Raw genomic sequence first — 22,323 nt, 5'->3', positions numbered from 1 at the left:
TTCTTTTGTGTAAATACCTACGATTAGAATTAATGGATCATATGATAGGTACATTTTTAACTTTGACAAGCTCTTTATAAACCACTTGCACCATTTTACACTCCTAACAAGAGTGTATCCATACCAGTTCCACGTTCCTATGCCCTTCAAATTTCAGCTATTCCCGTGTGTGTGCAGTGGCATCTTGTTGTGGTTTTCATTTTCATTTCCCTGTTAACGAGTGATGTTGAGCATCTTTTCATGTCTTTATTTACCACATGTATCTCTTTCATAGAGTGTTTAAATCGCTTGCCCATTTTTAAGTTGGACAGTTTGTTATTGAGTTGTAAGAGTTTTTTATTCATATATTTTATTAACATTTTTCATTTTCTTAACGGTTCTTTTGAAAACCAGATTTTGTTTTGATGTAGCTCAATTTATTGAATTTGTCTTTCCTCTACCTCACTCTCTGAATCCCAGCTATATTGACCCTCTTTTGGTTCCTTATAATGCCATGCTCGAGCATATTGCAAGGCCTTTGGATATACTATTTGCTGTTTAGAATGGCTCCTTCATGCCTATTCTCGCACTTAACTCTTAATTATTCTTTGAACTCAGTTCAAATGCCAGTTCCTCAGAAAGACTTTCTCTGCCAGACCCCATATAGATTATTTCTCTGTTACACACGCTCATAACATGCACATCCTTCCTTCAAATAATTTATATCAGTTTAAAACTAAGAGTTAATTGGGGTACCTGGGTAGCTTAGTCAGTTAAGTGTGTGAATTCGGCTCAGGTCATAATCAAGGGTTTGTGAGTTTGGTTCCGACATCAGGCTCTGTGCTGACAGCTCAGAGCCTGGAACCTGCTTAGGATTCTGTGTCTCCCTGTCTCTCCCCCTCCAACGCTCACACTCTGTCTCTGTCTCTCAAAAACGAATAAACATAAAAAAAATTTAAAAAACTAAGAGTTAATTTGGGGGTTATTTTTATTATTTTTATTTTTTTACATTTATTTACTTCTGAGAGACAGAGCACAAGTGGGGGAGGGGCAGAGAGAGAAGGAGACACAGAATCCGAAGCAGGTTCCAGGCTCCTAGCTGTCAGGACAGAGCCCAACGCGGGGCTCAAACCCACAAACCGTGAGATCATGACCTGAGCTGAAGTCGGACGCTCAACCGACTGAGCCACCCAGGCACCCCAAGGCTATAGATATATAGATATATAAATATATAGATATATAGATATATAGATATGGACTGTTATATATATATATATATATATATATATATATATATATATGGACTATGTTAAATATTTACTGGGAGACTGAATGGATAAGTGAAGAATGGAGGGACCACAGATAAACTCAAGTTTACATAAAATTTCAAAGCAGAAAAATGTGTTGTTTTCAATGAACAAAAGATGGCTTTTCATTTTTTTCACCATTATTTTTCTTACTATTGAAGTATAGTTGACATAAAATGTTATATTAGTTTCAGGTAAATAACATGTTGATTTGACAATTCTACACATTACTCAGTGTTCATCGTGGTAGGTGTAGTCAACATCTGTCACCAAACAACATTATTACAATATGATTGACTATATTGCCTATGGTGGGCTTTACATCTCCATGGCTTATTTATTTTATAACTGGAAGTTTATACCTCTTAATTTCCTTTGTCTACTTTGCCCACTTCCACTCACCTCCCCTTTGGCAGTTTGTTCTTTATATCTAGAGATCGGGCTTGTTTGAGGGGGTTGTTTGTCTGCTTGCTTGCTTGTTTTGTGTTTTAGATTCTACATATAAGTGAAATCATATGGTTCTTGTCTTACTCTGCCTGACTTATTACACTTAGCATAATGCCCTCTGGGTCCATATATGTTATCACAAATGGCAAGATCTCATTCTTTTTTATGCCCAAGTAATAGTCCTTTCATCTATTACTAAACACTTGGGTTGCTTCCGTATTTTAGCTATTATAAATAGTGCTGCAATAAACACAGGGTGCATATATATTTTCAAATTAGTGTTTTCTTTTTCTTTAGGTAAGTACCCAATACTGGAATTACTGGATCATATGGTATTTCTATTTCTAATTTTTTGAGGAACCTCCATGCTGTTTTCCACAGTGCTTGGACCAATTTACATTCCCACCAAAAGTACACAAGTGTTCCCTTTTCTCCAACACTTGTTATTTCTTATCTTTTTGACACTAGCCATTCTGATTTCTATGAGGTGATATCTCATTGTGGGTTTGATTTACATTTCCCTAATGATTGGTGATATTGAGCATCTTTTCATTTCTCTGTTGGCTATCTGTATGTCTTCTTTGGAGAAATGTTTATTCAGGTCTTCATTTTTAATTAGATTTTTTTTTATTTTTTGGTGTATAAGTTCTTTTTTTTAGTGTTTATTTATTTTTGAGAGAGAGGGAGACAGAGTGCAAGTGGGGGAGGGACAGAGAGAGATGGAGGCAGAATCCAAAGTAAGCTCCAGGATCGGAGCTGTCAACACAGAGTCCAACGTGGGGACTCAAATTCATGAACCATGAGATCAAGACCTGAGCTGAAGTCAGATGCTTAACCGAAGGGGCCACCCAGGCGCCCCAGCAGTTCTTAACATATTTGGGATATTACCCCCCCAATCAGATGTATTATTTGAAAATATATTCTCTCATTCAGGAGGTTGCCTTTTTGTTTTGTTAAAAGTTTCTTTTGCCGTGCAAAAGCTTTTCATTTTGGTGTAGTCCCAATAGCTTATTTTTGCTTGTTTACCTTGCCTCAGGAGACATAGCCATAAATATGTTGCTAAAGCTGATGTCCAAGAGATTGCTGCCTATGTTTTCCTTTAGGAATTTTATGGTTTCAGATCCTATATTTGGGACTTTAATCCATTTTGAATTCATTTTTGTGTGTGGTGTAAAAAAAAAGCCAGTGGTCCAATTTCATTCTTATACATGTAGCTGTCGAGTTTTCCCAGTACCATTTATTGAAAAGACTGTCTTATCCCCATTGATTATTATTGCCTCCTTTGTCATAGGTTAATTAACCATATAATCATGGATTTATTTCTCGGCTATCTTGTTTCATTGATCTATGTGTCTATTCTTGTGCCAGTACCATACTGTTTTGATTATTATAGCTTTGTAGTATAGTTTGAAATCAGTGAGCATACCTGTGGCTTTGTTCTTTCTCAAGATTACCTTGGCTATTCAGGGTCTTTTGTGATTCTATACAAATTTTTACAACTATTCCAGTTCTGCAAAAAATGCCATCAGCATTTGATAGAGATTGCATTGAATCTCTAGATGGTTTTGTGTACTATGGACATTTTAACAAAATTTAACTATATTAATTCTACCAATCTATGAGCACAATATATCTTTCTATTTGTGTCATCTTTAATTTCTTTCATCAGTGTCTTATAGATTTCAGAGTATAGGTCATTCACCTCCTTGGTAAAATTTATTCCTAGGTATTTTATTCTTGTTAATGTAATTGTAAATGGGATTGTTTTCTTAATTTCTCTTTCTGCTACTACATTATTGGTGTTTAGAAATGCAACGGATTTCTGTATATTAATTTTGTATCCTGGGTCTTTACTGAATTCATTTATTAGTTCTAATAGTGTGTGTGTGTGTGTGTGTGTGTAGTCTTTAGGGTTTTCTACATAGAGTATTATGTCATCTGCAAATAGTGACATTTTTACTTCTTCTTTATCAATTTGGATGCCTTTTATTTCTTTTTGTTGTCTGATTACTGCAGCTAGGACTTCCAGTACTATGTTGAATAACAGTGGTGAGACTGGACATCGTTGTCTTATTCCTGATCTTAGAGGAAAAGCTTTCAATTTTTCACCAGTGAATATGATGTTAGCTGTGGAGCGTTCATATATTTCATTATTATGTTGAGATATATTCCCTCCAAATCAATTTTATTGAGAGTTTTTATCATGGATGGATGTTGTATTTTGTCAAATGGTTTTTCTGCATCTATTGAGATAGTCATATGGTTTTAATCCTTTTTTTTTTTTTTTTTTGGTTAATATCCTGTATCACATTGATTGATTTTTGAATTTTAAACCATCCTTGCACCTTTGGAATAAATTCCACCTGATCTTGGTGAAGTATAATTTTAATGTATTGTTAAATGCTATTTGCTAACATTTTGTTGAGGATTTTTGCATCTATGTTTATCGGGGATATTGACCTGTAGTTTTCTGTTTCTACAGTGTCTTTGTGTGGTTTTGGCATCAGGGTAATGCTGGGCAAAAGATGGATCTTTAAATAGATGGTGTTAAAACAACTATTAACTGGGGCGCCTGGGTGACTCAGTTGGTTAAGCGACCGTCTTTGGCTCAGGTCATGATCTCACAGTTTGTGAATTTGAGCCCCACGTCGGGCTCTGTGTTGACAGCTCGGAGCCTGGAGCCTGCTTCGGATTCTGTGTCTTCCCCTCTCTCTACCCCTCCCCTGCTCATGCTCTGTGTCTCTCAATAATAAATAAATGTTAAAAAAATTTTTTTAACTATTATCTATTTGTAAAAAAACAAGTTGAATACATAGGCTAAAGTCCCAATATAACTCTGCCAAAATAAATTCCAAATCGATGAAACAAATGCCAAAAATGAAACCATGAAGGTACTAAAAGAAAACATAAGAGAACATCTTTATAATAAAACAAAATAAGAAAGGTGGAATATTCTTTGTAATCTTTATGTATATAATAGTCATGTAAGCAGATCAGAAAAACTAGACTGCACAGAGGAAAAAAGTAATAGATTTTATGTAAAATCTAAATTTCACATAGGCCATGTTTTAAAATACATGTAATGTGTATCAAAAAGTGTTAATATCTTCAGTATGTAAATAAATTTTTCAAATCAATAAGGAAAATGTCCTCACTTTAATAGAAAAAAAATGTAAGATTGTCATGAACAAACACTTCACAAAATAAGGCAATCAAATGGGCAATAAACATATGGAAAATGTCTCTCAGGAAGGAAATTTGGCAGGCTCTATTAAAACGGAAAATGTCTTTTTTCAACATTCTCATTTTAAATATTAATTCTAAAGATATAATCTCAGCAGTGGAACAAATTATATGCCCCAAAATATTTGCTGCTGAAATATTTAGGATAGCAAAAATTTTGGAATATCTGAAATGCCCATCAACAGGAAATGGTTATATTATATATATTCTGGTAATATATAAAACAAACTATTATTATTATGTACTAATCAGACTTGTCATTTTAAATACAATAAACTTATTTGATTCATTATCTCCGTCTGCCCACAGATAATAGAATCCATGAGATTAAGGTTATCTCTAGCAACTGGTTCATTTCCCAGTAGGCACTCAATACATACTGAGCAAATGAATGAATGAGGCCTTCTTTTATCTTAACAGGCTGGAAGTGATGGGGAGAGTATTGGAAACTGTCCCTTTTGCCAACGCCTTTTTATGATCCTCTGGCTTAAAGGAGTTAAATTCAATGTAACTACTGTTGACATGACCAGGTAAGAGAAATCAGGACATGTTTCATTCTGGAGAGTGAAATTGGTAGACACCAATATAATGTTTGTGTTTGTATAATGTGTACTATATCTAAAGGCTTAACTCTACTTATTTTCAATAATTATAGAAAGCCTGAAGAGCTGAAAGACTTAGCCCCAGGCACCAATCCTCCCTTCCTGGTGTATAACAAGGAGTTGAAAACAGACTTCATTAAAATTGAGGAGTTTCTAGAGCAGACACTGGCTCCTCCAAGGTACAGCATTCTACAGGATATTATTGTTGTTGAGAAAATCTATTGTATTGCCCTATTTATTGCAGATTGAGAATTCTTCTAGACATCTTTTTTTCACTGTTGGCCTCTCTTTTGCTATTTTTCTAGCAAAGTTTTCAAAGATCCTCTTGATTACTCTATATATGACTACACACCTTTACTACAGAATTACTTATTTAATATATGTAAAGGTATTAAAACTTTCTGAGTTGTAAGCAGTCTATAAGGAAAGGGCAAAAGATAGATTTAGAAACCTTGGGAAGGCAGGGAATTTCAGCCATAATGAAGTTTGGGGGAATTGATACTGATAGAAATTCGACTTGTTTTATTGTAGAGCCCTCACAAGATCTTCAGTTTGGAAACAGCTTTTGATTCGGTCTGATCTCTAAGCTCTGCAGGTTGAGAAATATTATGTCTACTAAGCATAAACTTCCCCCCTTCAACTTTAAATACACAAAGATATTAGATTTAACATTTCAAAGTACTTTTGTATTCCTTATGCTATCTGTGCCTTTTATTCACATGACTTATTCATTCCATAACTGGAAGTCTATATCTTCCATTTCTCTTCACCCATTTTCACACATCCTCCACCCCTTTAACCTCTGGCAACCAGTGGTTTATGCTATGTATTTATGGGTCTGTTTCTGGAGGCATCACAATTACAGACTTCAAGTTATATTACAAAGCTGTAGTGATCAAGACAGTATGGTAGTGGCACAAAAATGGACACATAGATCAATAGAACAGAATAGAAAACCCAGAAATGAACACACAACCGTATGGTCAATTAATCTTTGACAAAGCAGAAAAGAATATCCAATGGGAAAAAGATAGTGTCTTCAACAAATGGTGTTAGGAAAACTGGACAGCAACAAGCAAAAGAATGAAATTGGACCCTTTTCTTACACAGTACACAAAAGTAAATTCAAAGTGGATTAAGGAAGGCACTTGTGATGAGCACTGGGTATTATAGGTAAGTGATGAACCACTAAATTTCTACACCTGAAATCAATTTTACCATATATGTTAACTAACTAGAATTGAAATAAAAACTTGAAAAAAAAATACAGTAGTGATGGTTGCACAACACAGTGAATGTAATTAATGTCACTGAATTGTAAACATAAAAAATGCTTAAAATGGCAGATTTTATATATTTTTTCCACAATAAAAAATTTTTTTAAAAAATGCGTTAAAGACCTAAATGTGACACAGGAAACTATCAAAATCCTAGAGGAGAACACAGGCAGCAACTTCTCTGATATTGGCCATAGCCACTTCTTAACTAGATATGTCTCCTGAGACAAGGAAAACAAAGCAAAAATAAGTTGTTGGGACTTAATCAAAATATAAAACTTCTGCACAGTGAAGGAAGCAATCAACAAAACTAAAAGGCAACCTGTGGGATGGGAGAAGATATTTGCAAATGACATATCTGATAAAGGATTAGTATCTTAAATATATAAAGAACTTATAAAACTGAACACCCAAAAACAAAATAATCCAGTTTAAAAAGGGCAGAAGAAGGGCACCTGGATGGCTCAGTCAGTTAGGCATCTCTTAGTTTTGCCTCAGGTCATGATCTTGGAGCTTCATGGGTTCAAGCCTCGCATTAGGCTCTGTACTGGCAGTGCAGAGCCTGTTTGGGATTCTCTCTCTTTCCCTCTTTCTCTGTCCTTCCCCCACTTGCACTGTCTCTGTCTCTCTCAAAATAAATAAACTTTTTTAATGGGCAGAATATGTGAATTAATATTTTTCCAAAGAAGACATCCACATGGCCAACAGACACATGAAAAGATGCTCAACATCACTCATCATCAGGGAAATGCAAATCAAGACTACAATGAGATATCACCTCACACCTGTCAGAGTGGCTAAAATCAACAACACAAGAAACAACAAGTGTTGTTGAGGATATGCAGAAAAAGGAACTCTCTTGTACTGTTCGTGGGAATGTAAACTAGTGCAGTTTGTGGAAAACAGTATGGAGGTTCCTCAAAAAACTAAAAATAGAACTACCCTATGACCCAGTAACTGTACTACTGGGTATTTATGCAAAGAATACAAAAATACTGGTGTGCCTGGGCAGCTCAGTCGGTTAAGCATTCAGCTCTTGATTTTGGCTCAGGTCATGATCTCACAGTTCATGAAATCGAGCCCCTAGTTGGGCTCTGTGCTGATGACACAGAGCCTGCTTGATATTCTCTCTCTCTCTCTCTCTCTCTCTCTCTCTGTCTCCCTCTGCCCCTCTCCCCTGCTCGCTCTCTCTCCCTCTCTCTCTAAAATAAAAAAGAAGATGTGGTATATATATGGTGTATGGAATATTACTCAGCCAAGAAAGAGGATTTAAGATGGCAGAGTAGTAAAGGGACCCTGGGCTTGTCTTGTCCCTTGAACACAGCTAGATCAACATCAAATCATTTTGCACACCTAAGAAATCAATCTGAGGATTAAGAGAACAATCTGCATAATTTGGGGGAGAGAACGTGGCAGGTTTCTTTTAACAAACAAATCAAAGCATACCTAGTTAAAGGTCCAAACACTCCCCATTTAAAGCAAGGAGGAACTCTGCAGAGGACTGACAGACAATTTACAGCAGCAGAGGCCACATAGCATATACCAGAAACACTTCCTGAAGTGCCAGGCCCTGGACATTGTATAAACCCTTCTTACTATAGCATTACTCTCAAAAACATGAAACATAACAAGCTTTCATACACACAAAAGACAGAAACCTAGATAAAATTACAAGATAGATTAATTCTCCCCCCCAAAAAAGATCAAGAAACAACCACAGTCAAGGATTTACTCAAAATAGATATAAATAATATATCTGAACAAGAATTTAGAAAAACAGTCATAAGAATAGTAGATGGGCTTGAAAAAAATCACAGAATATACCAGAGAAACCCTTGATGCAGAGAAAAAAAAAACCTAAAAATTAGGCCAAAATAAAAAAAAAAATGCTATGAGATGTAAAACTGAGCGGATGTAATCACAACAAGGACAGAAGAAGTAAATGAATGAATAGGTTATACAGAATATAAAATTATGGAAAATGATGAGGCTGAAAAGGAGGGAGAAAGAAAACTATTGGATCACAAATATAGACTTAGGGAACTCAGCGATTGTATACAGTGCAATACTATCCATATCATAGGAGTTCCAGAAGAAGAAGAAGGGGGAAAGGGGACACAAGGTTTTATATCTGAGAACCCCTAATCTGGGGGGAAGGGAAACAGGCATTCAAGTCCAAGAAGCACAGAGAACTCCCCTCAAAATCAACAAAAACAGGTCAACACCAAGACATATCATAGTGAAACCTTCAAAATACAAAAACAAAGAGATAATTCTGAAAGCAGCTAGAGACAAAATGTCGTTAACCTACAAAAGTAGACATATAAGGTTAGAAGCAGATGTGTCCACAGGCCTTCTGGCAGGCCAGAAGGGAGTGGCAAGATATATTCAATGTACTAAACAGAAAAATATGCAGGCAATAATACCTTATCCAGCAAGTCTGCCATTCAGAATAGAAGGAGAGGTACAGAGTTTCCAAGACAAGCAAAAACTAAAGGAGTTCATGAACACTAAACAAGCTCTGCAAGAATTATTAAAAGGAACACTTTGAGCAGGAAAGAGAGACCAAAAGCAACAAAGACTAGAAAAGAACAGAGACAATCTACATGAGTAGCGACTTTCAGGTAATACAATGACACTAAATTCATATCTATCAATAATTACTGTAAGTGTAAATGGACTAAGTGCTCTAATCAAAAGACATAGGGTCAGAATGGATTAAAAAAAAGACCCATTGATATGCTGCTTACAAGCGACTCATTTTAGCCCCAAACTCACTTCCAGATTGAAAAAACAATTGAAGATAAATTGAAGAATAACGTATCATATTAATGGACATCAAAAGAAAGCTGGAGTAGCCATACTTACATCAGACAAACTAGATTTAAACAAAACACTGTTATAAGAGATGAAGAAAGGCACTATATCATAATAAAGGGGTCTATACAACAAGATCTAACAACTGTAAATTTTATGCCTCCAACTTGGAACAGCCAAATATATAAATCAATTAATAACAAACCTAAAGAAACTCACTGATGATAATACAATAATACAGGACTTTAACACCCCACTTATATCAATGGACAGATCACCTAAGCAGAAGATCAACAAGGAAACAATGGCTTTGAATGATACACTGGATCAGATGGAATATTACTCAGCCATAAAAAAGAATGAAATCCTGCTATTTGCAACGATGTGTATGGAGCTAGAGAGTATTATGCTAAGCAAAATAAGTCAGTCATAGAAAGACAAACACCATATGATTTCACTCATAGGTGGAATTTAAGAAACAAAACAAATGAGCAGAGGAGAAAAAGAGAGAGAAAGACAGAGAGAGAGAGGGGGGCAAACCAAGAAACAAACTCTATCTAACTATAGAGAACAAGGTGATGGTTACCAAAAGGGAGGTGGATGGGGGATGGGTAAAAGAGGTGATGAAGATTTAGGTGTTATCACTCTTTAAATCTGTGCCAATGTGATGGGTATAGTGATATCACATTGATACTTTAAATTGCATTTCCCTGAATAATAGGTGAATTTGAGCATCTTTACATATGTTGATTGATCATTTGGTTTTGTTCTGTGAATCATCTTGTCAAATCCTTCTGATTTTCTGTTGGCTTATGTATCAGTTAGGGTTTGCATTCAATTCTGATAACTAGAGATGAAAAAAGTGGCTTAAATAAATACGGGTTTTATTTTTCCTCACATAATGAGCCAAGAATGAGTCATTGTAGGGATGGAATGATGGTTCCATGACTTCACTGGGGACCCAAGCTCTTTCTAATCTCTCTTCTGTGCTATCCTTCAGGTGAGGCTTCCAGTCTCAAAGTTAATTCGTGGTGACAATATGTCCGCTGGAATTCCAGGCAACAGATCTAATTCCCACACAAGAAGAAGGAAAAGGACAAAGAACAAAAGATGCAAGCTAGATTTTTTTAAATATTTATTTATTTTTGAGAGAGATAGACAGACAGAATGCAAGGAGGGGAGGGGCAGTGATAGAGGGAGACAGAGAATCCGAAGCAGGCTCCAGGCTCCAAGCTGTCAGCACAGAGACCGATGCAGGGCTCGAACTCACAACCATGAGATCATGACCTGAGCTGAAGTCGGACGCTTAACCAACTGAGCCACCCAGGCGCCCCAAAAGGTACAAGCTAGATTTAAGAAGTTTTTGCAGAAGCCACATCAACAATTTGCATTATTTACATTTCATCATCCAAAAATAATTCACATGGTCACATATAAATATAAAGGGGACCTAGGAAATGTAGTTTTTATCCAGGTATATCACCACCCCTAATAAAACAAAAACAAGTTTTAGTTAATGAAAGGAAGGAAAGAAGGAAGAGAAAGAAAGACAGAGAGATAGGTACAGAACTGTGTTATCAGCCATAGTCTGCTTCTTACATGCAACACACTTACTCCCAAGAGATACAGCTTCCAAGTTCCATATAGTTACTGCATCCTGCTCAAAGTTCAAGATCTTTGGGTGATGTGCAACATCTCCATTAGATACTAATTATAGGGCAATTAAATAAATTAAAAGACAAGTTTTCTCCACCAACTCCTTGATGCACTCGATATATCATGGTAGAGCAGGAACTGGATAGCTGGAATAAAAACTTCCATTTTTAAAAGGATAATGATAAAAAAGGATAGGATAACACACAGCAATCACCGGTTCATAACAGTTACCATTGTTAGAGAAACAGCTGAAAGACGTTCTAGGTATTGGCATTACAAACAATGCTAAAATGTACTTTCTTTTTACAAAGCCCTCCAGAGTGATTATTTTGCTAGATATGGAAGTCCTTCCATATAAACTCCATAAAAAATTTAAAACCTGTTAGATACCCACATCAATGAAAATGAGGGAGTATGGAACTCCAAAAATCTATCCCTCCATGAAAGCAATGAATAGCTTGGGAGGAAAAACCGTCAGAATCAGCTTTTCCAGAACTCTGGAATCTAACCAAAAATTTACAACACTGAAGGAAATATTAATAAAGAAAAAAAAAGCTGAATTTTAGTAAAAGAGCCTTGTGGCATTTTAGATTATCTTGTTACCATATTCCACTCCCCAGTCTTGAGCAGCCTTAAAGATAGTAGTCCACATTGTGGGTGCAGGATACTGGTATCAGAAGACATGATATGGGCTTTATTCTCAAAAATTGTGGTTATGTGGTTTGGCCTAGTGGCACCCTGAAGGATTGGCTTGAGGGTTCGTGTTTTTTCACCTACCCTGGAGCTTTCCCAGGGTTGAGGCAGGCTCTTTGGTGGCATTCATGGAAGGCATTTAAAGGCACATGTATTAGACATTGCCACATGGGGAAAGGAATAGCACTTGAGGAAAGCAATAGACAAACTGAAAAGCCTGGGAAGAAATAGGCTGGATGTTTGGAGGATACGTAGGGGAATATGGGCTTTAAAAAAGCTTTCATGTATTCTAAGGACTCTAGAAGCCCATGCACATGTCCAGGTTTAGGCCTATGCTCGGAAAAGACCTGAGAAGACCCTAAGCTCTTACTTCTGACTTCAGGCACCATGCAAGCAGAAATTGAAGGCTGGGGGCACCTGGGTGGCTCAGTCGGTTAAACATCCAACTTCGGCTCAGGTCATGATCTCGTGGTTTGTGACTTAAAGTCCCACATTGGGCTCTGTGCTGATAGCTCAGAGCCTGGAGCCTGCTTCCGATTCTGTGTCTCCCTCTCTCTGCCTCTCCCCTGCTTGTGCTCGCTCTTTCTCTCTCTGTCTCTCAAAAGTAAATACACATTGAAAAAAAAAAGAAATTGAAGGTTAAGCTGTAAAATGCATACATAAGCATTGAAGGAGAGCCTCAACTCAGTGAAAGACTGCAAACACTGGGATACGTTTTCTTTCTTGGTTTGTTTGCTTGGTTGGTTGGTTTGATTCCAGGAGAATAACAAAATATCCATTAAATCAATAACCAACTAAAGATAATGGGACAAATATTTCAGTAGCCCCAAACAACAAAGAACACAGAGTTTAAAAAATTACTTCAGAAAATTTACTAAACAAATAAACAATACTCATAATAAGCAGCAACACAAACCCCAAGGAATGGAAGGATCTGATTTTCAGAGTTTCTACCTTATAATACTTGAGCGTCCAGTTTTCAAGAAAAAAATATAATTCATGTCAAGAAACAAGAAAGTATGGCCCATTCACAGGATAAAAAAGAAATTAATAGAATCTGTTCCTGAGAAAATCCAGATATGTGATTCAATAGACAAAGACTTTACATCAACTGTCTTAAATATGTTTAGAATGCTAAAGAAAGCCATAAACAAAGAACTAAAGGAAACCACAGAGAGCATCCTCAGCATAGCGAGAACAGCAATAAAAAGAAACTGTAAAAAGGAACCAAATAGAAAATCTGGAGTTGAAAAGTACAATTACTAAAATGAACAATTCACTAGAGGGTTTCAACAGCAGATTTGAACATATAAAAGAGGTAATAAGCAAAAGTGAGCATAAATTGATTGAGATTATCCAGTCTGAGTAAAAGGAAGAAAATGAACAGAATCTAACAGACCAGTGGAATACCATCAAATGTACCAAGATACACATAATAGGAGTCCCAGAATGAGACAACAGAGATAAAGATGCAGAAGAATGAAGTAATAATGGCTGAAAGTTTCCCAAATTTAATTAAATACATTTATCTATACATCCAAGGAGGTCAATGAATTCCAAGTGGAATAGAGACAAAGATATCAACACCAGGATACATTATAATCAAATTATCTAAAGCCAAAGCCAAAGATAGAATCTTGAAAGCAGCAAGAGAAAAATGACTCATCATGTAGAAGAGATATTCAGTAAGATTAACAGATGATTCTCCATCAGAAACCATGGAGACCAGAAGGCAGAGAGATGACATATTAAGTGCTGAAAGAAAAAAAAATCAACCAAGAATTCCATATCTGGCAAAACTATCCTTCAAAAATGAAAGAGAAGTTAAGACATTCCACATGAACAAAAACTGAGGAATTTTGTTGCTAGTAGACCTATTCTACAAAAAAATGCTACAGGGAGTCCTTCAGGCATAAATGAGAGGCCACTAGACAGTAAATTAAGGTCATGTGAAGAATAAAGAGCACCAGTAAAAGAGGGAAGCCATACTCATCTCAATGCAAAAAAAAAAAAAATGGACAAAATCTGACACCATTTCATGATAATACTCAACAAACTAGGAACAGAAGGGAAGTTCCTCAACCTGACAAAAAGCATCTAATACCCACACATAACATCATACTTAATGGTAAGGGATTAAAAACTTTCCCCTTAGGATTAGGAACAACACAGGGGTACCATATCTGATACTTCTGTTTAACACTGCATTGGAAGTTTTAACCAGAGTGGTTATGAAAAAAAATAAATAAAAAGTATTCAAAATGGAAAGGAAGAAGTAAAACTATCTTTATTTGCAGATGGCATAATCTTTCACACAGAAAATCCTTTAAAATCCACTAAAAAAACTACTAGAACTCATACATGATTTAAGTACAATTGAAATATACAGATCAATATACAAAAATCAATTTTATTTATTTACACTACCATTGAATAATCCAAAAAGCAAATTTAAAAAACAATTCCATTTTCAACAGTATAAGAAATAACAAAATACTTCGGAATAAACTTAATAAAGATTTCTCTGCTGAAAATCACAAACCATTGCTGAAAGAAGACCTAAAAAATGGAAAGACATGTATATTAGTTTCTTAGGGCTGCCACAACTAAGTGCCATAAATTGAGTGGTTTAAAACAACAGAAATTTGTCTTATAGTTCTGAAGGCCAGAAGTATGAAGTCAAAGAATCAGCAGGGCCATGCTCCCTCTGAAACCTTTAGGAGAAAGATCCTTCCTTGCCTCTTCTTAGTTTCCAGTGGCTTTCCAGCAATCACTGGTGTTCTTTGACTTGTGGATCCATAATTCCAATCCTCCATCTTCACATGGCATTTTCCCCATTCCTCTGTCTTTTGAAAAGATATTCTTTTTAAGAACACTGGTAATTTGGATTAATGGGCCCACCTTACTCCAGTGTGGCCTTGTCTTAACTAATTACATATGTAACAATCATATTTCAAAATAAGGTTACATTAGTAAGTACTGGAGTTTAGGGCGCCTGGGTCGCTCAATTGGTTAAGCGTCCGACTTCAGCTAAGGTCATGATCTCGCGGTTCGTGAGTTTAAGCCCCATGTTGGGCTCTGTGCTGACAGCTTGGAGCCTGGAACCTGCTTCAAATTCAGATTCTGTGTCTCCCTCTCTGTCTGCCCCTCCTCTGCTTGCACTCTCTCTCTCTCTCAAAAATAAATAAACATAGAAATTAAAATTAAAAAAGAAAGTACTGGAGTTTATGACTCCAATATATCTTTTTGGGGGGACACAATTCAACCCATACAAACATCCAATGTTTGTGGACTAGAAGACTTAATTTTATTGATAGAAATATTCTCCAAAAAGATCTACTAATTCAATGCAACCACAATAAATACTCTAATGGTGTTTTTGCAGAAATAAAAAAAAAACCAATGCTCAAATTCATATGGAATTGCAAGAGACCACAAATAGCCAAAATAGTCTTGATAAAGACAAAGTTGGAGGACTCACACTTCCTGATTTCAAAACTTACTACAAACCTACCATAATCACAATGGTGCAATGCTTGCATAAGAATAGACTTATAAGTCAATAGTGGAGAAATGAGAGTCCAGAAATAAGCCCATACATCAAAGGTCAATTGATTTTCAAGAGTGCCAAAACCATTCAATGACGAAAGAATAGTCTCCCCCACAAATCATTCTGGGAAAACTAGATATTCACATGCAAGAGAAAAAAGTTAGACCCTTACCTCATACCATAAACAAAAATTAACTCAAAGCACATCAAAGACCTAGACATATGGGCTGAAACTATAAAACTCTTAGAAGAAAACATATGGGTAAATCTTCAGGACCTTGTATTTGGCAATAGAATCTTAGATATGACACCAAATGCACGGCAATGAAATAAAAAGTAGATAAATTAGAGTTCATCAAACTAAAACCATTTGTGCATCAAAGAACACTATCAAAAAAAAAAAGAAAAATTAATCCAAAAAAAATGGGAGACAGTGTTTCCAAATCATGTATCTGATAAAGGTCTAGCTTCCACAATATATAAAGAACTCTTACAATTCAACAACAGAAAAAGCAAACAACCTAATTTTAAAAGTGTCAAGAAAGTAGATATTTCTCAAGAGAATATATGCAAATGCCTAATGAGCACATGTAAAGATGCTTAACATCATTAGTTATTGGGGAAATGCAGATCAAAACCATAGTGAGATAACACTTAAAAGCCACTAAGATGGCTATCACGAAAAAGAAAAAAAAACAGGAAATAGCAAATGCTTACAAAAATGTGGAAAAATTGGAATTCTCATACGTTGCTGGTAGAAATGCTGCCATTGTGGAAAAAAATTTGTCAGTTACTCAAAAATTTCAACATAGAGTTACCACATAGCCCAGCAATTCTATTCCTAGATATATACTCAAAAGAACTGAAAACAGGTATTCAAACAAACACGTGTACACAATCATAGCAGCACTATTTACACTAGCCAAATGGTGAAAACAACATAAATATCCATCAAGTGATTACTGGATAAAGAAAATGTGGTCTATCCATACAATGAAATATTATTCAACCATAAAAAAGAATGAAGTACTGATACATACCAGGATATGAGCCTTGACCATCATACTAAGTGAAATAAGCCAAAAACAATAGGCCACATATTGTATGATTCCATTTATATGAAATGTCTAGAATAAGCAAGTCCATAGAGACAGCAAGATTAGTGGTTCCAGGGACTGAGAGGAGGTGTGAATGGGGAGTAACTGCTAATGGGAACTTTGAAGTTTATAATATAGTTTTGTTGACTATAATCACTATGCTGTGCTTATTTATCTACTAATTGCAAGCTTTTAACATTTAAACATCTCCCCAATCCCCCCACCAAGGTGCCTCCAGTAACTATAATTTTACTCTCTTTTTTATGATTTTTGCTTTTTAGATTCTACATATAAGTTAGATCATACAGTATTTGTCTTTGTCTGACTTATCTCACCTAGAATAATGTCCTCCAGGTCCATTCATGTTGTTAGAAATAGTAGGATTTCCTTCTTTTTTATGGTTGAATAATATTCCATTGTATATACACCACATGTCCTTTATCCATTCATCCACTGATTTACATTAGGTTATCAACCTAAGTGCCAGTCCTATGTTCTTTGATGAGGTTTTGTTTTGTTTTGTTTTGTTTTGTTTCATATTGGTTCTATACCTTTGTATTAAGTTATTTCTAAATATTTTATACTTTATCACAATTGTAAATGGAATATGCTACTAATATCTATTTCCATCTGGTTATTGGTAGCATAGAAAACTTATTTTTTTAATGTTTGACTTGTATTAGCCACCTTACCGAAATATCTCATTAATTCTGTCTTGTTCCTAAATTTAATGTAAATGGTTTTAAAGTTACCATTTAGAATGTTGTTTGTCTTATTTGTTAGTGCACTCAGCACAATGTTGAAGACAAGTAGTGATAATGATTATTCTCATCATTTACTCATTTTAAGGGAAACAGTTCTAACATTTCACCATGTTATATGGTGCTTGCTGAAAGTTTTTGATGGATATATTTTATCAAGTTAAGGAAATTAATGAATTAGTTTAATCATTCAATAAATATTTACTGAGTACTTACTATCAAACAATATTCTAGACACTTGAAACACATCAGTGATTAAACCAGGCAAAAACACTGTCTTAGTAGACCTTACATTCTAGTTGGGGAAGACAATAAATAGGCAAGATTAAAAAGCAAAATAGAAACTATTTTAGATGATATTAAATACTAAGAAAAAATAAAACTAGGGAGTAAAGTATGGGGTAAGGGCAGGGTAAGGTTGCAATGTTAAATAAAGTGGGCAGAGAAAGGTCTCAGAAATATAAAAACAAGATCCGAAAGAAGAGAGGGAGTAGGTCATGTGCATACATAAAGGAAATCACTCCATTTAAGGGAAGACTAAGTGAAAAAGCCTTGGGGCTGGAGCTTGTCAGGTCTATTTGAAGAACAGCAAAGAGGTAAGTTTCAAGTGTAGTGAGTGGAGAAAAGAGTAGGAGGAAATGAGAGCAGAGTGGTAAGATAGGGTCAGATCACATCAGTCCCTGTAGACTACTATGAGGACTTGGGGTCTGAGTCTGAATGAGATGGGGGCATTGCAAGGTAATAAGTAGGGGAGATACATGATACAATTTACCTTTTAACATGATTGCTCTGGCAGCAAGTGGAAAATAGTCTAAGAGTGTGGGGGACAAGCATGGGAGTGGGGAGAATAGTCAAAGAGCTATTGCAGTAGTATAAGACTTGGACAAGGCAGAGGGCAGTGGAGGTGGTGAGAAGTGGATAAGTTCTGGGTATATTTTGAAAGATAAACTGGATAGAATTGCTAATGGAGCAAATATGGGGAGGGAGAGAAAGAGAGGTATTAAGGAAGATGACTGTTTGACCTGATCATTTCTAGTTGCTAGTGGGGTTTTTTTATGACTAGGAATTGCTTTGCAATAATTTTTCTGCATCTACTCATGATAATATGGTATTATTTAATTTCTTAATGTGGTGGATTACATTATTACATTATTTAATTTTTATTATTCTAAGTGAACTTTGTATTACTAAGGAGAGGACATCTTGGCTACCTTTTTCCATGCTCTCTATCCTCTTTATTCCTTCATTTTTATGGAATTTACAATAATTTAAAGCCATATTTTTTCCTACTTAGCTTTAAAAATGTATTACCAACAACATATCTTCTGCCAAATAGGCTTTCAGGAACAAGTATGGGGGACTTAACTACCATTTAAAACATTGTTCCTACAGGTAAATGGCCTTTGAATTTTCCACAGCTTGTTTCCTAGTGAACTTTAGAAACTAAAGTATTCCGATATTGTGAAAAATATATATTTACAAATACAGATTCTCAGAACCCTCTGTTTCCAGCACAATTTTCTAAAACCTCCATTTTCAGTAGAGTACAAGCTAGGACACTTGGTCTCTGACTTATGTGTGAATAATCATGCAGTGATGTTTCTTTTTAAGGTATCCTCACCTGAGTCCCAAGAACAAGGAGTCCTTTGATGTGGGCTGTAACCTCTTTGCCAAGTTTTCTGCATACATAAAGAATACACAAAAAGAAGCAAATAAGAGTAAGATACCTTTATTTAAATTTCTATTTCTCTCACACATTTGCTGACTCCCACAGTCTCACTCAGCTAACATGGGATTTTCCTGAATACGTAATATATGTTGGGGAATGCACTCTTCCTCTGATTTTTTTCTTTTCTCCTTTGAAATTCCTTTCCATGAAATTTTATTAAATTTAGAGCCCAAGATTCAATATAGCAATTACTAACTTGGCTCAATTAGAGCATTGACATGCTAGGAGTTAACTAACTGCAGGACTGTATTTTTTAGCCCCCCCCCCCAACTTTTCCTGTGTGCCTTTAAGGTTTCTTAAACTATAGCATCTACTATCTCCCATGACCATTCTTGAATGGGTTTACTGTATTCTGAGTCATAAGAGCTATTAGTTTCTGATTCCACTTTCTGACTCTTCTGTGTTTAGTAATAACATATGTGACTTTTTCTTTCTTTGACTCTCCTTCCAATGCTCCTCAAGAAGAGTCAAAGAGCATTTGATTAAACACCTGATTCTGTCTTATCAGTGGGTAGTTGAGTTCTAGTTAACTATTTAGATTTTGAAGGGCCAGTGTAAGCAATGTGTATAGATAGAGATGTCTAAATGTGTGAAAAGCTTATGTAAAATGTAGTCATGAAGACAAAACGTTTATTAGTAACCTTCTGACTTCTTTGCTCAGATTTTGAAAAATCTCTGCTCAGAGAATTTAAACGTCTGGATGACTATTTAAACACCCCGCTTCTGGATGAAATTGATCCAGACAGTGCTGAGGAACTCACAGTTTCCAGAAGATTGTTCTTGGATGGGGACCAGCTGACACTGGCTGACTGCAGCTTGTTACCCAAACTGAACATTATTAAAGTAAGCCTTTGTAGGGCATACTGAATGGTTTGGGAGGGGGTTGGGAGTTGCCAGCATGAAACACAGTGACTATTTAGTGTGAGATTGTTATATGATGGCTTTGTCATCATTATACATGGTATATATCTCCTTTTTCTCCTTAGGAAAAAAAAAATCCACAGTGATCTCCTCTGGGAACCATAAAAATTTGTTTCTTTCTTCCCAAATCAGAAGGTGCTTTCCACTGGCTTATCTATAAAACAAGAGTAAGGAGTACCTGGGTGGCTCAGTCAGCTGAGCATCTAACTCTTGATTTTGGCTCAGGTCAAGATCTCATGGTTCCTGAGTTCAAGTCCCGCATGGGGCTCTGTGCTGACAGTGCAAAGCTTGCTTGGGATTCTCTCTCTTTCTCTCTCTCTCTCTCTCTCTCTGCCTCCCATGCTTGCATGCATGCTCTCTCAAAATAAATAAATAAACTTAAAAAAACCAAGGGTAATATTACCCATTTCATAGAATTGTTGATTAAATTAAAGCATGTAGAATGCTTAGAACAGTGTCATAACAAATGATATATAATGTGAGCTACTAGTAATATCATGATGACTTAATCATTGATTTAATAAATTCTTATTGAACAGAACTTATTCTGTCTCAGGTCCTATGCCAAACACGCAGAATACATAAAGAAATAAGACATAGTTGGGACCCTAAGCAAACTTAGTCTAGTGGAGAAATTCTTCTGATAATCACAGCATAAATTTAAATATGATTACACAAATATAGCTTTGTCTACATTTGTAAAAAAAACTTTAAAGTAGTAAGTGCAAGATTATTTTTGTGCAGATAACATGTCCTTAATGATCTTGACTCTTGAAATATGTTTCTCCACACTAAGAATGTCATTGATGCCTTTTATTACCGTTTTTTCCCAAAACCCTAGGTTGCTGCCAAGAAATACCGTGACTTTGACATTCCAGCAGAATTCTCAGGAGTCTGGCGCTATCTTCACAATGCCTATGCCCGTGAAGAATTTATCCACACATGTCCTGAAGACAAAGAAATTGAAAACACCTATGCAAGTGTGGCTAAACAGAAGAGTTAAGGCAACTCTTTCCGTAGAAAAAGCCCTCTTTTCACTTGTCATAAAGGTTTCCGGAAATAAGAATATGGAAAATACTGTTTATCCAACTCTCATGAAAAGAATGCTGTATTTTCTGTATCTGGCCAGTCCAAACTATCTTCCCACTATGTATTTTAAAGTTCTTTATATTTTCGCTTACTTTTCTTTATTTCTATGGCATAAGCACTGCAATATTAAATGACACGGAAAGCATCAAGATCTTTTGCTATTTAATTGAATTCCTAGAATGCATTATGTGTAAGCTCAACAGACGGCTGAACTTACAAATGACATAAGTAGAGCCACAATCTTAAACTCCTGAGTTTATTTCTGATATGAATAATAAAATCAGAGAGTGAGTATATCAGAAAGGCAAATCCTAAATGAATTCTTTTAAAAATCAGCTCTAAATACAGATCAAGACCAACTGGTATTAGAATGGCATTAAACATTTAGAAATATGACTGTGTCATAGTCAGAGATGGGAATATGACCTTTATGACCAGATTATATTGTTAAATGAGCAAGCATTCATTAGATACAACATAATAATAATTTTTAAAAGATTAACAACAAATATATGGTAAAGTTACAAAGTAAATCAGATCTTTTATTCAATAGAAATGAGAAAACTAGGAAATTTGACCAAAAGGTCTTGTTGCTGTCCATAAAAGGAGAAGGAAAGCTATGCTTAAAGGATAGTCACAAATATTTGTACAGAATTTAAAATGCTCTATTACTATATGTACTCAAATTTACACGTTAAAATAAAATCACTCAAACCTGAAAACAAAACCTGAACTTAACTCAGTCCTTCAAAGGAGAAACTAAGTACAGCCTCAAAAAAGGAAGACCATAGATCAACAGAACAGAAAATCCAGAAATAAACCTACAACTATATGGTCAATTAATCTTCAACAAAGCAGCAAAGAATATCCAATTGGAAAGAAGCAGTCTCTTTAACAAATGATGTTAGAAAAACTGCACAGAAACATGCAAAAATGGAAACTTGGCCACTTTCTTCACTATACAAAAAATAAATTCAAAATGGAATACATACCTAAATATGAAACCTGAAACCATAAACATCCTAAAGAGAAAACACAGGCCATAGCAACTCTTTTCTAGATATCTCTCCTGAGGCAAGGGAAACAAAAACAAAAAGTAAACTATTGGGACTTCATCAAAATAAGAAACTTCTGCACAGTGAAGGAAACAATCAA

At 35.5% G+C, this 22,323-nt stretch overlaps 1 protein-coding gene across 5 annotated transcripts in view; it reads left to right on the top strand.

Annotated features, from left to right (window-relative positions):
- CLIC2 (chloride intracellular channel 2) overlaps positions 1 to 21,319 on the top strand; it is a 28,511-nt gene extending 7,192 nt beyond the window's left edge. The window contains exons 2-7 of one of the 5 annotated variants that reach the window (XR_008289942.1): positions 5,397 to 5,506; positions 5,632 to 5,757; positions 19,041 to 19,147; positions 19,820 to 20,002; positions 20,148 to 20,304; positions 20,921 to 21,049. Coding sequence is in view for 4 of the 5 variants with exons in the window: in XM_053201911.1 (XP_053057886.1) it covers positions 5,397 to 5,506; positions 5,632 to 5,757; positions 19,041 to 19,147; positions 19,820 to 20,002; positions 20,148 to 20,214; positions 20,921 to 21,302 (975 nt within the window). In the remaining variant the exon portion in view is untranslated. Of the gene's footprint in view, positions 1 to 5,396; positions 5,507 to 5,631; positions 5,758 to 19,040; positions 19,148 to 19,819; positions 20,003 to 20,147; positions 20,305 to 20,920 lie in introns of all 5 variants that reach the window. The other 4 variants (XM_053201911.1, XM_053201912.1, XM_015082627.3 and 1 more) reach the window with 4 other exon arrangements.
- The last annotated feature ends 1,004 nt before the right edge of the window (positions 21,320 to 22,323 follow it).

Source organism: Acinonyx jubatus, chromosome X (genome assembly GCF_027475565.1).
Source record: "Acinonyx jubatus isolate Ajub_Pintada_27869175 chromosome X, VMU_Ajub_asm_v1.0, whole genome shotgun sequence".
Taxonomy (NCBI): domain Eukaryota; kingdom Metazoa; phylum Chordata; class Mammalia; order Carnivora; family Felidae; genus Acinonyx; species Acinonyx jubatus.
Note: the sequence above shows the minus strand (reverse complement) of the source record. Positions and strands in the feature narration are given on the sequence as shown.